General features: G+C 46.8%; 1 protein-coding gene across 2 annotated transcripts in view; it reads right to left on the reverse strand.

Annotated features, from left to right (window-relative positions):
• Positions 1 to 1,584: 1,584 nt before the first annotated feature.
• The window catches only part of Clstn2 (calsyntenin 2), a 572,791-nt gene continuing 553,236 nt past the window's right edge, over positions 1,585 to 21,139 (reverse strand). The window contains exons 12-18 of one of the 2 annotated variants that reach the window (XM_026789022.1): positions 17,961 to 18,184; positions 14,979 to 15,149; positions 14,241 to 14,386; positions 14,007 to 14,130; positions 13,152 to 13,336; positions 11,199 to 11,356; positions 1,585 to 2,913 (exon numbers count right to left, since the gene is read on the reverse strand). In XM_026789022.1, the coding sequence (XP_026644823.1) occupies positions 2,853 to 2,913; positions 11,199 to 11,356; positions 13,152 to 13,336; positions 14,007 to 14,130; positions 14,241 to 14,386; positions 14,979 to 15,149; positions 17,961 to 18,184 (1,069 nt within the window). In that variant the 3' untranslated portion in view covers positions 1,585 to 2,852. Of the gene's footprint in view, positions 11,357 to 13,151; positions 13,337 to 14,006; positions 14,131 to 14,240; positions 14,387 to 14,978; positions 15,150 to 17,960; positions 18,185 to 21,139 lie in introns of both variants that reach the window. The other variant, XM_013353582.2, reaches the window with a different exon arrangement.

Below are 21,139 nucleotides of genomic sequence, written 5' to 3' on the forward strand. Positions count from 1 at the left end.
AGGTAAACAAACCAATTCTTCTTCCAAGGACATTAAACAAATATTTAATTATTTTTATTTTATGTGTATGAATATTATGCTCACATGTGTGCATGTCTACCACATTTGTGCCTGGTGCCTGTGGAGGCCAGAAAAGGGCATCAAAGCCCCTGGGACTATGCTATAGATGGTTGTGAGAATCTTCATGTAGACAGAACTCAGGTCTAGAAGAGCAGCCAGTGCTCTTGATCGCTGAGCCATCTCTCCAGCTGCCCAAGGATATTTTGTTTGAATTTGTCCTTTCCTCTGACACTCAACCGAAAGGTGGTGCTTAGCTTTGTGTTGGCTCAACAGAAACTTCGGAGGAAGAATGGCTGGCTAATGGACATGGATGGCAGGAACTTTTCTGGAGAAAGGAGAGTTAGTAGATGGGGGTTGGGGGAAGGGATTGGGAAGAGAGGAGAGAGGGAGGGGGATTGTGATTGACCTGGGAAAATTAATTGGTCAATTAATTAATAAAAATGAAGGAAACTAGGAGGGGATATCTGGTAATGGCAGCATCTAGAATCTTAGGGATGTGTTCTGGATCTCCACTGTCTTTGGATAGTGAGAGGGAGCTCAACACTATGAGCTCCTGTGCCAAGGTGGCCCTAAGTGTCACCTGTATCTATGGGCACATCAGCATGGTGGAAAGGGATGGCTCAAAAGAGGGGAAGGGCCATGTAGTAGAATATTTGTTTAACTATGCAAAGATGTTTTACATTTGTTTAATTATGTAAAGATGTGTTGCTGTTTTACCTTGCTTGCCTAAGGCACCTGATTGGTCTAATGAAAAGCTGAATGACCAATAGTGAGGGAGGAGGCATAGACGGATTTCCGGGCAGAGGGAGTAAGTAGGAAGAGGAATTTAGTCTTGAAGAAGAAAGAAAAAGAGATGCCAAGGAGACTCCAGGGGTCAGTCAGGTAGACACAGAGGAAACAGGGAAGTAGGATGTACAGAATAAAAGATGGGTAAAAAGCCCTGAGGCAAAACATAGATGGGCAGTAGCTGTTCTGAAGTTAGATTCAATTTTCTATAAGTTCATAAGTCCTTTTAAGAAGACATTTCAAAGTCTTAAGTTCAAAGAGCTAGTGGGACAAGCCTAAGCTAAGTCTGAGCATTCATAATTAATATTAAATCTCCATGTCTTTATTTGAGAGCTGGTTGGCAGCTCAAAGATAAATCTAGCTACAGGGCCATGCTCACAACCTCTTGTCTGAGGAAATATTCTGGATTCCTCTGGGTCTCATGGTTACCAGGAAGAATAAGCTACTTCAGGGTTCATAGCTCCAGCAATTCGCTGGTCTCCAATAAACACCCCATTGCGCTGAGATCACTATGCTAGCCGTCTCCCGTGACAACACCGCCAGGCTCAGGTCTCATATCACAGGGGGCTCCGAAGTAAGTCGTATGGGGTCAACCATTGCCACATTCACCAGGTCTCTCTCACCCACGTGGATACAGGTCAGAGCCCAAGTTATGCTGATCCAGTTGGAGCAGTTTTCAGCCTCTCATCCCACCACATGTCTGGACAATAAAACCCTCAGAAGTCATCTTTACTGTGAAATTCTAAAATCATATTTATTCACCAATTCACAGAAGTGTCGTAACGACCACCAACATGAATCAGTTTGTAGGCATTTACAAGCCAAGGCTGAAAATAAATATCTGTCTGTGTTGAATAGGCATTTAACAAATTACTCAGAGACTGCAAGAATCGAAACTGTTAGAAATTTAGAGTTTGGGATTCGGGCATGATAAGATCACAGCCATGGGAAGAAACTCAACTGATTCTCCCAGAGTTTATTTTTCTATTAAATCTTTATGTACATGTACGCTCTCAGCATCCTTCACTCTGCATCAGTTAGACTCTAGTAGGGCAATTAGGCAGGGAGAAGGGACCAAGGAAAGGAGTGGGAGGCTAAGGTTTTCCTCGGGTCCCCTGTGGCTGGGCAACCTTATTGACCGACAACATAACGCACTGTTCTGAAGTTAGATTCAATTTTCTATAAACTCATAAGTTCTTTTAATAAGACATTTCAAAGCTTTTGCATTGTATCAGACTCATACACACACAGTAGCATAGTTACCAAATAAATACATTTGTAGACTAAGAAGATTCATTCTTGGAGGCAGCTCAAGTGGCTCAGAACATGTGTGCCAAGAACACGCTGGACAATCCCCAGGTGAAGCTGGCTCTGGCTATAGACACTCCAGCTGCACAGGCCTAATGGGCACTGCCCAGTCAGGAGTGGGTGGAAGGGGGGATCCATAAATGAGGGTGCTCTGTCTCTCTGCAGGGTGGACCCCAGAGAGGCTCCAGTAGAGCAAGCAGCCTGTCTGTCTCAGGCCTTTCCCATCACTGAGGTTGAGGAACAGGCTCAACAGGCTCAAACAAACAGGCTTCTCACACAAGGTTTTTAAATGGTGACATCATCTCCAGAGATGGGAGGAGGGAAGGGCCTGAGATTGGCTGTACCCAGAATCTTTATATTTCATCCCAACATCATGACTGAAGATGGTAGATTAAATAGTACCTATCAAGTCCATAGGGAAAGACAGAGACAATGGTAGGGTGGGCAGACTCTATCCTGCAGAAACAGCATTGCGGGTATTATTCAGATAGTTCTAAATGTGTGTAAGCCACTGTCACTGTTCACTGTCAGAGATCCAGACCCAGTGTCTGTAGCTGTCTGAGTACTGTGTGGACTAATGGGAATTCACAAAGGCATCTGTAAGCTAGGAGAAGTGTGTGGTCAACCTGCTTCTGTATGGCTCAGTCAATATGGGGTTTTGTGATCTGTCTTCACCAAGTAGGGACAAGCTACGTGCTTCACTTCCAAATGTTTACGACTCCTGCTGTGTTCCAGGTGCTTTTTCCAGGGTTTTGAGAGCTAAAAGCAAATAACAATAAGAATAACCTAAGGCTTCTGGAGGATTAAAATCTGTTGGGACTAATGACCTCTCTTTATAAATCTCATTTCCATCTTATAGATATGCATATATGTACATACATATATATTATCAGTATCCCTTCATCTAGTTATGTCTGGTATCTTATACTTAATATTCTAATTCCTTAAACTAATGGCCCGTCGTATCATTATGATGCCTCCTTACATACATTACAATGCCCACGCAATAACATAACAAACTCCGCTCTAGTAACTATAGGTTTCCTTGGGTACAGCCAGCGTCTATGTAAGCTTTCTTCTTTCTATTCTCCACCTAGTTTGCTCCAATCCCCAGCTATGCCTATCCAGCTCAGAGCACCAACTGCTCTTTCTCGGAAGCAGATCATACGGAAACCTGGAAGGCAGACTGATCTGTCATCCACTTCAAGGGACTCTGACTTGTAAAACCATTGCAGTGACTGCCTCTGTGGTCCCATGGTTACACTTACCCATGATTTCTTTGACACATGAATGTAAGTGTAAGCACAGAGCAGTACCCTCGCTTCTTGGTTGCTCCCCCTTCTATCACTCCTAATCAACTTGTTCCCTCTCCAACTCCATCACCTTCTCTGTCAACATCTCTTCCCTTCCTTTACAAGCAATTTACTTGGGTGCCACAACTAACTTCCTTTCCTCAAAACTTATGCTCTATTTCCACCCTTGGGACTATTCCTGTGAGAGTGCCATCAATATTTCCTCCGGGCTGTATCATGGAGATTGCATAGTGGCGAGAGCCACACCCCAGCATTCCCTGATGGCCAGAATGGATGTGCTTTTGCCTCCGAAGCTGAATGCATGCATTTTACTAGGCTATGTGACTCATGGATACCACTGAACTCCCTTAACCCCTGCCCCAGGAATCCTTCCAGAGGGCAGAGGCTACTTTCTTGTCCACCCCCATCCCTTTCCCACAGGAGTGCTGGAGTCTCTACCTAAAATCCGTGGGCTGATTCTCTGCCTTTGCAGATAGATATTACCTCTTTGCTTCGTCTTCTGACAGCTCGTTCTGCTGGGGGAAAGAACCCTCAATAGTTATGTGTTTGCGTGCCATGTCTATTCCCGAAATGCTCAGTATAAAAGGGAAGAGGCAAGTGGAGGTAGGAAAAGTAGGGAGGGTCTATACTGATTCCATAGGTCTTGTTTTCTAGGGTATTCTGGGAAGGTAGACTGTGACTCTTGGGGGTGGTGCTACCTCAGGCTTACCATGTCACTAGCTCAGAACTACCGGTTCATATATTCTGCTTGTTGACTGCTCCACGTGTCTCCTTCCTGGGTGGTCTCTCCTTTCCCCCAATACCCTGGCTGGATCTGATCTCCTGCTCCAAGGGCGAACTGTCTCCTTGCCCTGCCTGAACAAACCTGTCAATGAGCATCCTTCTTCCAGGACTACTTTCCATCTCTTTCTGTTCTATCCCTTTGGAGGCCTTCATCGCAAATGGCTGGTGTGTAAGAGAAACACAAAATTGCCTTAAGTGTCGGGACAGAAGTGTTGTCAGCAGGGATTTCACTCTGAGAGGCCAGGCTGTAAAAGAAAATTTCCTCTACTTGGTTTTCTCTTGCTTCCCACAGGTAAATAACAGGCATGTCCTACATTTTTTTTTCCTCCGCTCCCATTTCTTCTACTTAATGAAAAAGGTAGATTCTAACTTTCTAAAGATGTGAAATTTCAGGCTCCTTTTGGAGTCCTTAGGGGGCTCAGGGAAGCATCTGTGAGGAGGGACGTTTCTGAGCATGATGGGGTCTCTTGGCTTATGTGCCCTCACCTCTGACCTTGACCCTGAGATTTCGATGTGTAGACTTAGATCACAGGCATGGTAACTGGTAAAACAGTAAGGAGTTCCAGCTGAGGGTTTATGGTGCTTGTACCATAGATCTTATGCTGGAAATCAGGCCCAGGTATCTGGTCATTCAAGCAAAGGGCAATGGTTGGGGCCTGGTGCTTACCTAGACTACAGGAATGAGATTCCCACTGTAGATAAAGCTGCTGGTTTGGCTGTTAGGTTTTTTTCTATTTTTAGTAACATGGCTTACTGTCCTGCCAAGAGAAGCAATCCATTCCCCATCCAATTTAATGTTTGCTTTGTGACTGTGTTCCCCCAGTCTCATTACAAATGAATAGTGATGTAGCAACCTGGGAGTGTCCTTGAAGGACCCTGTTCTCCGGGATGCACGCGGAGAGCAAAGTGGCCTCCTAGTGGCCTGGGCTCCTCCCTGCAGCCTCTTTGCTTCCACACAAAACAGGCTTTATAGGCCAGGAACTGGGCAAGCTGGGTAGGTGGCCTCCCTGGGGCTGGGTGACTTCAGTACAGCCCTCCTAGGCAGTGTCCCTCCTTACTGTAGAAGGGACACGTGGGCAGGGATCACCTCACACCCAGGCAGAGGAGAGAAATTGGAACTGGGACTCGGTTCTTTGAAATTATTGCTCTAGGGGTGTGAATTGGGGCCCTGCTCTGTTTTCCTCTCGGACTGTAGTAGGAGCTGGTTATTTTCTCCGATTGTTAGCAGCCCCTCCCAAATGCTAGCAGACGCTGGTCTCTTCCTCCACAGCAACGGTTCTCGACCCCTAGTCTACCTGAGCAGCACACTAGAGAACACAGTTTGCTGAACCTCACCTGGGGAGTTTGCCTTCCCAGTTCCACGGCACTGCTGCTGTCCTCACCGTACAAATCACACAGCCAGAGGACTGGACACGGTGAGCAAATCTCCGCGGAGCCTTCAGAGCTCCGGCCTTCGCATGAGGACGCTCACATCAGGCTGGCTTTGGCTGTCAGCCTCCCACCCTCTTACACCCCCCCCCCTTTCATAACCTGTCCGCTCTGCCTGGCTGCGGCTCCTCTGTCTTAGTTTCACCAAATCTTAGCCATCAGTCATATTATTTGGGCATGGAGGGAAAGGCTTTCTTCTATAAGTGATCTAAACCCTGATAATGAAGGAGCATTGCAGAGCACAGTGCTCACTTCCCTAAAGATCTTCTCTGTCTTTTCATGGAGGCCCTTCAGCACCCCTAGGATCTTTTTAACTTCAAGCAGGTGACTGCAAAGCAATTATATTCTACCCCTGACCATCCTAACTGCTTGTGGACGCCTCTGGCATGCAAGACCGGGTATCCTCACGAGCAAGTGTCTATTTCATTTAATCTCTCTTCCCCATGCCCCAACTTTGAGTCTCGCCCTCACGGGTGCTCAGAGAGGACTTGCTGAATTGGTTGAACACAACCACAGAGACTCCCATCAGCTAACAGACTGACACAGCAGCCATCTGACTGTTCTCTGAGAAGCTTGTGGAGGTCCTTTCTGTGTCCTTTGTTACCATGGGACAAAGTCAAGCTTGGCTCCTACGCCCTAGCTCCTCTAAAACCAACTCTCCCTTTCCACCAGTGTTGGAAGGAAGCTAACGCAGAACAAATAAAGACAGTCAAACGAGGGTGCTGGAGTTGACTTCTAAGCTGGCATTGCTCATTTCCTCTCCCTGCAGCTGGACAACGGAAAGCGGTTACATGAAAATTAAACCGTGCCAAGGGCTTTGGCTTGTCAGCCTCGATAAATGTCTGGCCCAGATCGAGACGCCTGCGCCATCGCAACTGCCTGAGCACATTGCAGGAGAGTCTGGGAACCCCCAGAGGCTACATGTTATGTGAACATCATCTACAATTCACTGGCAAATTCTTCTAAAGAATTAGATTTGTTCCCTCCCATTTTTATTTATATTTATTTATTTATTTATTTTGCAAAGCCAATCTGATTAATTTAAATGGGGGAGATGATTAAGAAAAAGCACTCCTTTCTTTGCTGCTAATATCGAGTCATGGAGGCAAGAAGACGGTTAATTTTGAAGTGTGCCGGGTAGGGCTTTCTGCTGATTGTGTTGCTATTGATTCGAACAGCCACAGGTCTTTAGTATCATTTTTAGAGCGAAGACATGAACAGGGCTGAAATGAAAATCAGTCCCAGATAATGAACACTTCTGCTTGGAAATCATTATGGACTGAGCCCTGCTGGGAAGGTGCCGAGCCTGGGGAGTTAGCTCCTGCTTCAGCAGAGGAGATAGTCAGTGCTCAGTGATTAGCCAGTTCCCTGGGTCCAAGGCATCCGACCCTTGGGGATATTTGTCTGATTTGATCAGTTCAAAAATAACAAGTGGGATTTCTGTTGGTTTGCTTATTTATTTATTTTCTCCAATATTCTGTGAACTTCTCAGAGAGTTTTCAGGAAGAACCTAGTGTTTTCCAGCTGTTCAATTCAAGGCACCGACCACTAGGGAGCTGATAGAGGCACGCTGGTATAGTTTTTCTCCTGGGAAATGGAGGGTTACTTCCTGTGTATTGTGGGTACTCACATGGATTTACCTGGTGGCTAGTTTTTTCAATGTCTTGCAGGCTAAGTTTTGTGTGGGAAATGAGAAATAAAGAGAGTAAAAGCTTTATGACAAGAATTGAATTCAATGAGTTCAAATTTCCTCTTTTTTTTTCAGTATCATAAATCAACTTTCCAGGGAAGCTGATGGAGAAATGAATTGGAAAGTCTCTGTTTGGGTATTGTCAGTGGCTTCTTTCATGCCATAAGGTGGGACTCAACAGGAGCAACAGAGAGAACAAATGCTTACTGCCCTAAGTCTCTCCTTTCTGGATCTTTCCAGACATAAGCTGTTGATCTCTGATGCACAGGAAGGGGGCACTAGCAGAGGTCGCCTTCATAGAGACTCCGGGTCCCTGGAATCATGGTCTAAACTAAGCATGGCGGACGGATGGCTAATTGAAGAAAGTTCTCACAGAAATCACAGATTTTGCATCTGTGTGACTTGGAGCCTTGGCCAGACTGATAGTATTTGTTTAAATCTGTTAGAATACAATCAGCTTTCCTGGAGAGACTTCTTCAATGGGCTTCATGGCTTTTCTCCAGTGGGGCAATCCACTCTGTGCTGTCTCTTCTGACCTCATCCTCCTTTTTCTCATCCTCTCTGTCTTTTAGGTTGCCTGAGCATGGCAGTCTACCTGTTTTCAGGCTCAACCTATTTCCAAGCTCTGAATAGCAGACTCAGGTTGTCCATTTGGCCAGCTAACCAATGGACTAGTCTGTGGCCAAACCAATCAGCTGCCTCTCCTGGGAATGAGTCTGCCCCTCCTTGACTGCTCATCTGTCCCTGAGAAGTCACAGTGTCCAAATCATCTGGGAGTTCGGGTTTCAAAAAACCACCCTACAGAGCCTGAGAAATGCCAGTGTGAGTAACATCTTACCCTTTTGGCCAGAATATCTGGTGGAAGGCATATGCCATTACCTACCACTTACCTGGATGCCTGCTAAACCTGGTTATTTTATGACCACAACCCCTCCTTGATCTTACCCAAGGTAACAAGTGAGTGTTAGGAACAGGATAAATGCCTCTGGTCCCAGTAGCATCATTTAGATGTCTCAGCTTTGGAGTTGGCATATAGAATGACCTTGTGCACTGCCAGAGGAGGGAAAGGCTTTCGTGTCTTGTTATCATCATTTCCCTGCAAATAAGTCCAGCCACCAAATGCCTCCTGCAATGACACATCTTTGCTGGTTTATCCTAATGCTTCCTAACCTCCATCTGCTTTCCCCTCCTCCACCTCATACAAAACATAAAGGTCTTCTAATACTCCAAACAGTTCACCTAACCATGAATGAGCAATGCAACCACAAGAGGTAGCCCGGGGCACGAGAACAGCGTTCTACCCAATCGGACTGAAAAGTCAGAGCAGAACAAAGCACTCTCATAAACCCTAGACTTAAATATTTGCAATCAAAATCTCATTCAGAAAGGATTGGTTTTAAACATACAAAGTGTTCCCTTTACTGCCATAATTTTGGGAGAATTCAGTAGCTTCTAAAATGCCTGACTGAAGAATGTCTTTTTATTTAAATAATGGGATTGTGAAGCCCTAACTGGTCCTGTAGACTTTTTCCCCTTGTAAATGTGCAGAAAGTGCTTAACAGAAAAGGGGCATTTGATTGGGGGTAATTCATGAGAGATGTGTCTATTTCCCAGCAATGAATATAAAATCTCAAGTTTCTTCCAAGAAAGAAAAATTAGGGCACTGATTGAGTTGGTAAATGTGTCCCTGTTCACCCTGTGTTTTCTGTCACTTCCTTCTCCTTTCTCCTGTGTAATTCCCAGGCTTGTTTGTGTGTCTTCTGTAACTCTCAGGTCCTCTATGGGGAAAGGCCTGTCTCCTTCAGCTTCATACCCTCCCCACTGGAGAGTGCTTAGCACATACTGGGTACCCAGGAACGTATGTTAATACGGACATAAGTAGAACCATGGACTGGAAACAGAGGGCAGTCTATACCTCCGAACGGACTCTGAGCAGGACACTGACTCTGATCCTCAGTTTACTCAGCCCAGAAACATACCCCCTAACAGATTTCTCAAATATTTCCCAAGGTTACTTGGAGGCTCAAGAAAGGGAAGGTGTGCATGAAACGCTCCAGGAGACGGAACTACAGCATGCGGTAGATCTCTCCAGCTGGAAGCTGGCGGAGACCTGGCATGGATTCTCACTGCCCAGAGGGCTGAGCAGAGGACTGGATGACATCAGTCACAGCCACTCTCCGAATGTTCTGTTGAATGGCATGGGGGAATAGTTAGTTCAACCCCAAAGTTATGTGACGAGAAACTGACAGTGGACGGGGACCGAGCCAATTTAGGATGGGCCTGGGGAAGAGTGGGATGAGGAGGATGGCCTAAACAGATTGAGAACAAGAGGAGCTCAAGGTGTTTGGAGCAAACATGTTTTCAAAGCCTTGTGGGGCCCTTGCCACAGCCTTCATTCTTGCCTGCTATTCTCTTGGCCGCAAAAGATTGTCCACCAGTTACTATAGCAACAATTCTCCTCACGACGTGCCCATGTTAGAATGGAGATGGAAAAGTCTTCCTTATTAAAATAAGAAAAAGAAACAAGAAATTAGGATTTTGATATATTTGCCCCCTATTCAAAGCGTCCCTCCTTTTATGAGAAGAAGAAAGAAGCAGCTGCTATTATTACGAATACGCTTTGAATTCCTAGCAGTTAAATTTCCCAACTTCCATCGCAGACTGCAAAAGCCCATATTTGTTCCACTACATCTGAAAATGATGTTATTTCCTCGAGAGAAAACAGTAACCTAGGAGATAAAGGACCACAGGCTAGGTGGTGGCAGCCTTGTCAACCTTCAGGCTGCCCTTATCTAGGGGAGTCCAACCATACCAACCCCCTGTCAAAGCAGATTTCCAGCCACTATGAACCTTGCTGGGTCACCCCATTAGTCCTTTCTCGGGCTCCTGACAATAGCCAAACTTAAGCTGTCACCCGAGCAGTGCCTGTGTGACATGCTTCCTTGGCCCCGAGGTTCTGTTTGGTGATAGCCCCCGACAGGGCCGCCCCACTTACCCAGGCATCCCTAGGCAGGTCCGAACGCTGGTCAGTAAGCCCTTTGATGAGGATCCACGCTACTTATGGTCAAAGACCAACTAACTTTTGGTTTTGAACTTTTTTATACTAGTTTATGTAGTCTTAGAAAGAAGTAAAAAGAAAAGGCTCTCAAAGCTAGGAACTCTGTGTGTGTGTATGTATGTATGTGTGTGTTTGTGTGTGTTATTTGTACATGTACAGGTATCCTATGAACCCTTCCCTGGAAACTCAATTCTGCCTCAACAAAGGCTTTCTTTTCAATTCTTCAGCTCTAAGACCTTAGGTTTATGAGATTCCATTGCCCTCCCTGTAAAAAGCAACCTGGAGACCAAACCTAGGGAGGACCTGCTGGTGTAGGTGGAGAAAGGCTGTTTAGTTAAGTACATACACAGTGAGTTACAACCCAAGGAGTCTGAGAACACTAACTTTGGGGTGGTAAGTGACAAAGGTGGACTTCTCCCCTGCAGAAAAGAACGTGTTCAGAACTCTGTAGACTGGGTGAGTGACAGGATTCTGGGTGAGCCCAGGGCAGTGAGGGCTACAGGACAATGGAACCATCCTGAAGTCCTCACTGATGGTGACACTGGGCTCTTGGAACTGCCCTACGGCTGGGACACCAGCAGTACCCAAACCACAGAGGGCAGATTCCGGGAAGCCGATGGCCTTCCCAGACCTGTCATAGAAATCAGAGGCGAGTGTGACAGGCTGGGGTATGCATTGGGTTGGGCTTTACAAAAGGGGCACACAGGTTGGTCAGCAGAGCTGTGGGAGCTAGTAGGGGAGAGTGGAATCATCCCACTCCAGCTGGGCTTGCCTCGTGCCACTCTGCCCGTGTCTGCCTCTGCCGGTGCCTTCCTCCTCTTCCTCTTCGCTGTCGTCAGAGCCACTGCTGCTGGAGCTCACGCCTTCCTCTGCTTCCTCTTCTTCCTCTCCTTCAGTCTCATCTTCCCCATGCCCTGGTCCTTCATGTTTCTGGACGCCAAGGACAAATGAAATATACATCAAGGACTGGACAGGGTCCCCTGGGAGCTCTGTGCAGCAACGACTTAAGACTCTTGGGATTCATTTAACTCAAAGCTAAACCCCTTACCCTGCCTAGATAGGATCTCTGGGAAAGAGACTTGGTAGAGGAAAGTCAGAAAGTCAGATAAAGGTCTAAAATAGCAGCAAATCCCATGACACATAGTCAAGGTAACGTATTAGTGTCACTGACGAGATGGGCATTTAACCAACAACGTCACCTACTGAATCTTTCAGATCCTTTAATTAGAACTTTCCATTCTTAACTGTTTGCTTCCCAGGGGTACAATCAGGCTTAATCTTGGACACCTTTCCATGTGGGAACCTCGAATCCCTGGAAATAGAAGGTTGTCTAAGCCAAGGTGCGGGTGTACTGTAATGAGAAACTATTCTTTTGCAAAGGCCAAAGTTTAGGTCCTCACTTTCCCTGCCTGCCTCCTTATGCACGCTACCCTCTCCAGTTCCATTTTCCCTTCTAACAGCTTTGTGGTGATTGCAGCAACACCCCTTTTTTTTTGGGTTTATGTTTTGAGTTGGCAATTCAGGCCATGAGCGATATGTTGCCTTGTGTGGCTACGTAGATTATCTGTGGCTCTTTAGATTATCTTCTGTCCACTTCTGTCTCCTCTAAACCCTTCCTACAAGGTTTTCCTTACGTTAGTGTCCCCTAATGAATGGCAGGCCCCCAAGAGTCTACACACTAGAGCTTCAGCAAGAGCTGGCCTGACTGGGTCTTTGAGGCACACTGTTTGCTCCTCAGATTGCTCCTGCTTCTTACACTTAAAGTTAGTCTCTTTGAGGATGGAAGTGCATACTGAAAGAAATCGTGCCATGCTGGCCGTGACACAGGAGCAGGGGATGAGCTGTGAGTAGAACTGGAACCAGCCAGCAATGATCATCTCTGTTATTTCCCTGGGACTTTCTCTGGGCCTGCGTCTTCCAGACTCATCTCTGTTATTTCCCTGGGACTTTCTCTGGGCCTGTGTCTTCCAGACTCATCTCTGTTATTTCCCTGGGACTTTCTCTGGGCCTGTGTCTTCCAGACTCGGCATCTGTGTGCCAGAGGAATGATAGGAAGATATATAGACCAGCCCCCTCACATGGTCATAGATGGCTTCTGGGGGCTCCCGGACAACCAAAATCCAGGGAGCTTCAGAATTGTACTGCCTTGACTTTGAATGCTGGCTGCATGCATTTGAACATGGTACCACTCTTCTCTCAGCTCCCACCTTGGTAAATGAGGGTGATGCTTCCCACTTCGCATGGTGCTTAGGTATACAGACCATCTGGTGCAGTGTCTAGCTAAAGGGGCCCTTATTAAATGGCAGGTGTTGTTGCTGAGCTTTTGTTTTAACTTATTCCAAGCCTGTAAGTGAGCTCTGTAGGCCGCCTAATTTGCACTGTTAGCTAATCAAGAGTTCAATATTAAATTCCTGAGTGTTCGTCAGCTCTGAACGACAGTGGGGGAGAGGAATAGACACTGAACGACTACTTGCTTTAAGAAAATTCTAGCTATGTTTGTGGGATAAGAAAGATGGCACATTTTAAATTAGAGAACACAGTTCATGGGGAAATAGGGCTTGCTCATGTCGAGAGGACTGAAGAAGCAGAGATGAGAGAATCACTGGAAATGGGAGTCATTAGACTAGGAGGAGTCTGGATCCGGGATGGGGCAGAAGACGAGCCCAGTCAATTAGCAGGAGAAGCCCCCACCCCCACCCCAAGCCCACATCCCAGAGAGCATCACCTCCATAGGATTGACTGTGATCGTCAGGGCCGAGTCATCCCAATCCATCTCAGCTTCTTTGGCGGCCTCAGTCTCTTGGAGAAAATGCTGGTGGGCAATTCGGACTCGGTAGACACCCATGGCCACCACGAACACCAGCATGCACACAGAGATAATGATGACCACTGTGGCGATGCTCGGGACCACTGAAACAAAAAAGGAACCCAAATAACATGATGATCAAAGCGATCACTCATTCTTCCAAAGGACAAGACATCTGTGTTCACAATAAAATCTTCCCTCCAGTTTCTCAGTCGTAGGGTTCTGGGGCCTTACCTCACTATGCCTGGGATATATTTTCATCCATGTGTGTTAGATGTTACACCCACTCTGTTATGGTAATTGTGAAGAGTAAGGAAGATAATCTCTGTGAGCGTCTACAGAGGCACACAGTAGGCATTCAATAAATGTAGATTCTCTTTTACTCATGGCTTTTCTCCTCAAATTGTATGGAAATTTCCTCTGAGTTAGGCACTATAAAATTTAGTAGGAATATGTGTGCGACCAGACGGTGACACAATACAGCAAGCGCTCAAGCAAAGGCACGGGCAGATGACTTTGAATATGCTAAGTGTGGAAGCGGTTCATGGAAAGCTGTTGAGTTGGCCCTGAAATGACTAACATAATGTCTCAGCCCTTTGTACCAATCTCTGTCATTACGGGTTGCATGAAACTCCTTGCTTAGTTGATTGACTCCCTGTTGAAAGCAGATGTGTTCAGAGGGAGGGTTTGTACTTTCCCCACAGCAGGAGTCCCTTCCTCAGCTCCGAGCACCTTTGGGTGCTACAATATCTGAATTGCCATCCGATGTCCTACCTGAGCTGCGTTGGATACTAGTCCGGGACTCAGGGTGATGGACAGACTGAAGGAAGGGTGGCTGCACAACAAGGTGGTTGACGTGCTCCTTATCAGAGACTCTGACTTCATGGAGGACACTGACCTGGGAAGAGCAAGGAGAGATGCAAGCAGGAGGTTGAGGTATTTCTCTGAATGAATGAGGGAACGTGCAGGTGGGTCAGGCCTCCCCTAACAATGGCAGGATACACTCACCTCCAGGTTGAACTCATTGCTAGTGTAACGCCCATTGAGTTCTGAACACTTGATCCGGAACCTCCGGGTCTCAAGGGAAGTGGGATGCCAGTTGCGGTAACGGAGATGGTGCAGCACTTGCTCGTAGCGGCTCATGGACCCTACACCTGCACAAAGAGACCATACCTACTGTCAGGAGGGAAAAGAGAAGGGGGAACTGTAGGCATAGGAGACAGACTGATGCTGTCAGGGCTGTGAATCCAGGGTGAAAGTCAGAGCACTTATGGGTGGAAAAGGAGCAGAAGCAGAAGCTTCAAAGATGAAACCAATCCAAAGAGTTTCCATGTAGACTAGTCTATGACTGGAATGTTTGGCCCCAGTCTGCCAAATGTAGCTGAGGCATTTTCTGGGATCAAAAAGTAAAGTCCCTCTCTCAGTTTCTACAGATTCCCAAAGAATAAGGATAAGGTACGGTTTTCCCAGAGGGTGGAGTTACTCTAGAAAGTAAAGACTAGAAACATAAGAATTTCCTCTTGACCCCTAGGACTGCACAATGCACCCCAACCCCAGATGCTACAATAGTCAGTGTCCCTTGACAAGACTGTTCTGAGAGCACACCACTGAGCAGAGGGGGTGTGGGACCTTACTGTAAATAGATAGAGTAGCTGGCCGTAGAGATAGTGGCATCTATGTGTCGTAGGTGAAGCTCACTGTGGTTGAGCACACAACACTGAGCAGAGGGGCTGTGTGGGACCTTACCATAGATGGAGTAGCCTGCTGTAGAGTTAGTGGCATCTAGGTGTCGTTGGTGAAGCTCACTGTGGTTGAGCTCCAAGCACTCATGTCTCGGATCCAGGTCCCCTCCAAGTACCAAAATGTCACAGAAATCCAAGTTGTGTAGCATTTCTTCCAAGACTGACGATTTGGGGGCTGCAGGAAGGAGGGTGCATGAGAAACAGCAGCATTGAGAGCTCTTGCTCACCGCGACACCTCCTCTGTTACTCCTTGCACATTCAGGTGGATCAGGAGGAGGGGGCATGCAACCCTGTTAGCCACACCCATTGCTCAAGCATCAGGGCATCTTCAAGAAGGTGGCATGAGTTAGTGGGGAGAAGGCATGTGTCTCTGAGGAGCCATATACTACTCAGTTTCCTCATCAGGGGGGGCATTATAGGTCATAGCCACAGTTTGCATTTGGGAAGAACTAAGTGGCTCTTCATCAAACTCGTGTGCTTTTTCTATGTGGACTGTGTGTGTGTGTCTGCATGCACACATGTGCATGCACATGTATACATGCACTCTAGAGTGTGCACGCATGAGTGTGTATGTCCACACCAGGCTCTGAGGATCTCAAGGGAAGAAACTTATTTAGAATCTGGCACAGGAACTGCCATGAAGCAGCCTCTATGCTTTACTCAAACAGAAATGGCTTGTTCATTAATCATCACTGGATTCCACAAGATATAAGCAGAAGTTAATTAATAATTAATAAATTAGAACAAATTGATTAGTTCATATGCTCTCACAGGAGCCCATTAGCAAGGTGGTCAGTATGGTGGTCCTTGCCAGATTTTATGACTCCAAATTTCTGCAGGAAATATCAATGTATTGGAATGCTAGACAATTTGGCAGTCTTAACTAAAAACCCCATTTAAAGACAAAGGTGTTGGCTACTTATGGAATGGATGCTGTGTGCCAGGCACAGTGCAAGGATAATAGACACTAGTACTATCCACAGTCCATCGCTGGGGGCATAGATGCTCAAAGAAGTGGAGGGGGGTAGTTGCCCAAAGTCACATAGAGAGTATGTGATAGAGTGTGCTGTTCTGGCCCTATAACTTGGAAAGTTGTAACTTCTAAGGCTACATCTTCAAATATTATTGGTATCTATAACAATGCAAATGTTTAAAAAGACATTCAAAGGACAAGGCAATTATTTTCATTAAAAAATTCCAGTGGTACCTAAAATAGTTTTGTTCTCATTAGCTACATATTATTAGAGTTTCCGCATGCCTAAGTTTTTACGCTTAGCCAACCACAATGGTTCCTTGTGTTACTAGCAATATATAAAAGCACAATAATCTGGTTGAACAAACAGGTAATTCACCACCAAGAGCTAAATACTAAAGAGAGTTAGAGGGAAGCCCAAGCCTTTGGCATCTCAGGCTGGGAGTCAGGGTGGTGATGAGCAGAACATTTCAGAAGTTGTGTTGAATGAGTCATTGCAAACAGTCGATAGCAGGGGTCAGAAGAGAGATGGGTACAAGGGAGCCAAGTAGACAGAAGCATGGAAACATATATGTGTTGGTGTATTGAGTATGTAGCTGTGTGCTCCTGCATAAATAGGAATGGCCGTGAGTATATGTGGATATATGCCAGTAGGGGGCAGAAGATGACCCTGGAACCTGTCACTGTGGCCTGGTAGCAAATGCAGTTGGCCTGCTCATTTAAGAGTCTCGTAAAAATGATTATTTCAACAGTAAGTGTAGAAATTTAGAAGTTCTAATAATAGCTCTCGGGCACCAGGCTGTGTGCTCTGCCTGCGTCTCTCATAAATAAAAGGTGAAGTGTGGACCCAGTTAACTGCTTTCCCCAGTATTGGCTGTGTGCAGGTATCAGCTGCGCCAAAGCTCAATGCTCTTGGGCTGTGACCACTGAAGTCAGCAGGCCTTCCTTTTCTCAGTCCGATTTTAGCCACAAATGAGTACAACAGAGGAGGGAAGGGTCACCTGACTTAATGCACCATGGCATGTAACTCAGAAACCACCCTGGCTGGCCAGGTGTGAAATACCAACTATTTTTAGGCGTTCGGGAGGTCTGCCCCTTGAGAACCTAATCACGGGGGACCAGTGTGGTTTAAGACGGTGGGTAATTGGGATTATTATAGAAGCAGCTCTTCAGGGACCCAGGCCTACTGGTACCAACACATCATTAGCAGCGGCTTTGGATCGGGGAGGGGGTTGAAACTGTGCTTCTGGAGGAGGCTTTGAAGGACTGTTCTCAGGCAAGCATTGCCCCGTGATGCTGAGTCTCTCTGAGTTGCAAAAGGAAGGCTCCCTTCCTTCCTCTCTGCAGACTCTCTCTGTGGGCTTCTTTCCTTTTGTCTGCATCCAGCATATGCTCTTGCTTTCTGTGTAATGGAGTGTTTCTCCCAAGCAGAGAATGGAAACTAATCCTTCCCTCAGCAACAGCCCTAATAATGAAACTGGTGGGAATTACAACCTGGGAGTTCCCTGAGAGCTCAGTCATATTGCCGAGTGAGCCCCATCCTTGTGCGGTGTATATGGAAATGCGGAGCCGGGCTCTATCCTTTGCACACCCTTAGCATTTCTTCTAGTGATCAGAAAAATACAAACCCACTCCAGGGCATTTTTGCAGTCACAGAAAAGGGAAGGCAAATTGTCTCTCTCCGTGCTTCTCAGGGGACCCTGTGTTAGCACCAAGTATCTTTTCTTCTGGGCATCTCTTTCTTACATGGCTCTGATCATGCTCCATGGGTACTGCTAAGTCTTCTTGTCAATTCTCATTTACCATGTAGCACAAGGGTATTCCTTCTTGCTTCCTGACACTAACATGGGTGTGCTACACTCTGGTGAGTTGCCTGTCCCTGTCCTGCTCATCATCTGAGTGTTTCTAGCTTTGTTTGATCTTTCCTGTTATACATCATCCTGCCGTGGGTGAGAAGTGTGGTTATCCTGATGTATATCATTATACTCCACCCTCCAGCGGTCCCATGTGCACCTGTGCCTGTGGCTCTCGTGTCCCCGGAGGCTTCCGTTTTGGCAAAGCTGCTCACGATCTTGATGTCAGGGAAGAGAGTCACTCCTCTGGCACTTTCAAACTGGGCAGCCGGTCTCCAGAAGCGCTCTGTTCCCTGGAGGGTAATCTGGGGCTCGATGGCCTGCAGGACCATGATGTAGGCATCCACATCTGGGATGCTGATGCACACATCTTCCCCAAAGCACCTGGAAAGACATCTCCAGTCATGGCCCTGGTCAGCTGATGATTTAAACCATCCGCTCCAGAGTCGTGGGCAATGACTGCCACCCCCCGTCCTTGTCAAGGTGTCCTGGATGTTAGGGATCTCTGAGGGTGGCAGCAGACCTTCACATGTAAAGCCACATTAATACCCCCAACCATTAACAATGCAGGGATGTAAAAGACTGGCTCCTGGAAGGGATGGGACTTTTCAATACGAGCAACAAGTTGCCATTAAAGCTTTCATTATCTTTTAGCAAAGTAACATTAATTAGAAAGCAACTGCTTGCTTTTGTACATTAGGATTTGGTAAGGGAGTTGTTGCCTGGTTGGCTATGGCCATTTTATGAGATGAGAGCCCAGGGCTAAATTCTCCTGCTGTAAATATGCTTGTGTTCTCGAGCAAGGAACTCAGGATCACGAGGGGTACACCCACACACTGAGACAATAGGGATGTTCTATCGGGAACTCACCAAGGCCAGCTGGACTGGATCTGAAAAAGCATGGGATAAAACTGGACTCGCTGAACATAGCGGACAATGAGGACTGCTGAGAAATCAAGAACATTGGCACTGGGTTTTGATCCTACTGCACGGACTGGCTTTGTGGGAGCCTAGGCTGTTTGGTTGTTCACCTTACTAGACCTGGAAGGAGGTGGGAGGTCCTTGGACTCCCCACAGGACAGGGAACCCTGACTGCTCTTTGGGCTGATGAGAGAGGGGGAGTTGATTGGGGGAGGGGGAGGGAAATTGGAGGCAGTGGCGTGGAGGAGACAGAAATCTTTAATAAATAAATAAATAAATAAATAAATAAATAAATAAATAAAATATGCTTGTGTTCTGTCTGTGGTGGTATCACAGGGGCGCACCTCTTTTATGAGTGAGGGCAGGCTAAAGCAGTTATATTAATTTATCCTAGTGCACTGCTACACAAGTGTCTGGTAAGGTTTGGAAGGGGGATAGATGAGGATTCATGCCCTGCTTGGCCACTCCTGGCTAGGTAGTTCATTGCTTTGTACTTTAGCTTCTTATCCACACAATCGGGAGGGCAATGATCACCCTGTATTAGTAATGGCTAGTTAAAAAGACCCTCAAAACAGCTTCTGCCCAGAGCTTGCATCCTGATTTGAATCCAGTAAAGTCTAAGCTCTCTCATTAGGTTCACTGAAGCCTACAAATCATCGATACTCTCCATTATCATTGACTCCAAAGACTTGGGCAAAACCAGTGAGGACTGCCTAGACCAATTGTGTGTTCTAGGCATTTAGGCTCGATCCCCATAGAGGCAGCCATCATCCTGTATGCTGAGAGAAGGTCCCCAGGGGAAGAAGGAAGGGTAGTTTGTGTAAGTCCCCTGAGGAGATGGAGTTTTCATCTCTTCCACACTCTATGTTAGATGCTGAGTTTGGGAGCTGCTGCAGGTTCCCAGCCCAGCTTCCTGTTACCTTTGCCCTGCCTACCCAATGGGCTCCCAATCCTCACAGTGGACAGCAGGTCTCAGCGACGGACTCTGGCCAGTCCCTTCCCTCTTCTTTACTGCCTACACCTAACCTTAGCCTCTGGAGTGGGGACACATTTTCATCCCTCTGCTGAGCGTTGCTTCCCGCAGCTGGCATCTCTTCCAGGTCCAGAAATGCAAGTCAGCAGACCCATCCCTGTGGTCCTTTCCCTTGAGCTTTTCTAGCCTAGTTGCTTAGTGACTATATTTCCATCTCCTGAGAGTCTCCCTGCCGACCCTTACCTAGCAGTCATCTCAAGTAGCTGCCATGTTTGGGAAGTGATGTATCAATGCTTCAAGTAAACTATCAAAAACTTCAGTAATCTCATTTTGTTAATTGAACTCTGCTCCCTGGGGACAAGAACCATGCTTTCTCTTCCTCTGGCTGGCCCATAGTATTTAGGAATTCTACAAAGCAAAGTTAGTTAATTTAATCAACTTTAATAAATATTTGTCAAGCACCTACCATGTGCTAGGTGTTATGCGCTTATATCAGACCATTTTAGACCTAGCTGTTAGAGAATGTATAGAAATAGGGTTTTCTAGGCATCAGATTAGTTGTGGGATAAAATACGGAAAGGTAAGGTTTGAATTGTGTAGAGAGAGCCCGCCCTTTGGGGGCGGGACGGCCTCGGGCAAATGTTTATAAATTGGGGTGCACAGAAGCTGGTAACCCCTTCCTGTTTCCTGTTTCTGGGCATCGTGGGAACTTCGGTTGCGTGAGTGTGCTATTTATATTAAAGTGGTATCATCTTATACCAATTGGCCTGTATTAATTCGATCCGCCTTCATTTGGCGCCCAACGTTGTGGCAGATTTTCCCTGCGCCCGCACCAGGACCCGGGCACTGGCCTCAGCCACCCCGCGGGTCCCAGGTTCAGCCACCGCGCCGCACGGGGGAACCTAGTGCAGCCTTTGCGAGTGAGATTGGTCACCGGAGGGAAGCGTTCCACACCCGCCGACTCTGCTCGCCACTCCCTGCGCGCTCTCCCAGGCCCAGCGCGCTCCTGGCACCACGCAGCTCATTAGCCGCCAGTGCCCATCAAACCCACACCCTACCCTGAGCGCGAGCGGGCTCGCTCTCTCGCCGCTAGTGCTCTGGGGCTCACATTGCCTTTGCCTGCACGGACCACCTCAGCGGCAGACTTGGTCTGATTCAAGGTAACCTCATAAATCCTCAGCCAGAACGATAGATTTCGGTTTTGAGTTGTTTCAGACCAGACCTCCATGTGGACTCAAGTGGACTCTTCTGCCACCTCTGGCAGAAACCAGTCATTACAGGTAAATTTTTTTTTCCATATTAAAAAAAAAGATGTCTGAGAATATTACCCTCGAGAATTTTAACGGTCTTTTTGAATGTGCCATGTGGGAGATCTTACAAGAGGTGTCTAGCACCCCACATCTATGCATTCTTCTGGGATTAGTAATTTTCCTTGGCTCTAAATG

This window comes from Microtus ochrogaster, unplaced genomic scaffold (assembly GCF_000317375.1).
Source record: "Microtus ochrogaster isolate Prairie Vole_2 unplaced genomic scaffold, MicOch1.0 UNK12, whole genome shotgun sequence".
In the NCBI taxonomy this organism is placed as follows: Eukaryota; Metazoa; Chordata; class Mammalia; order Rodentia; family Cricetidae; genus Microtus; species Microtus ochrogaster.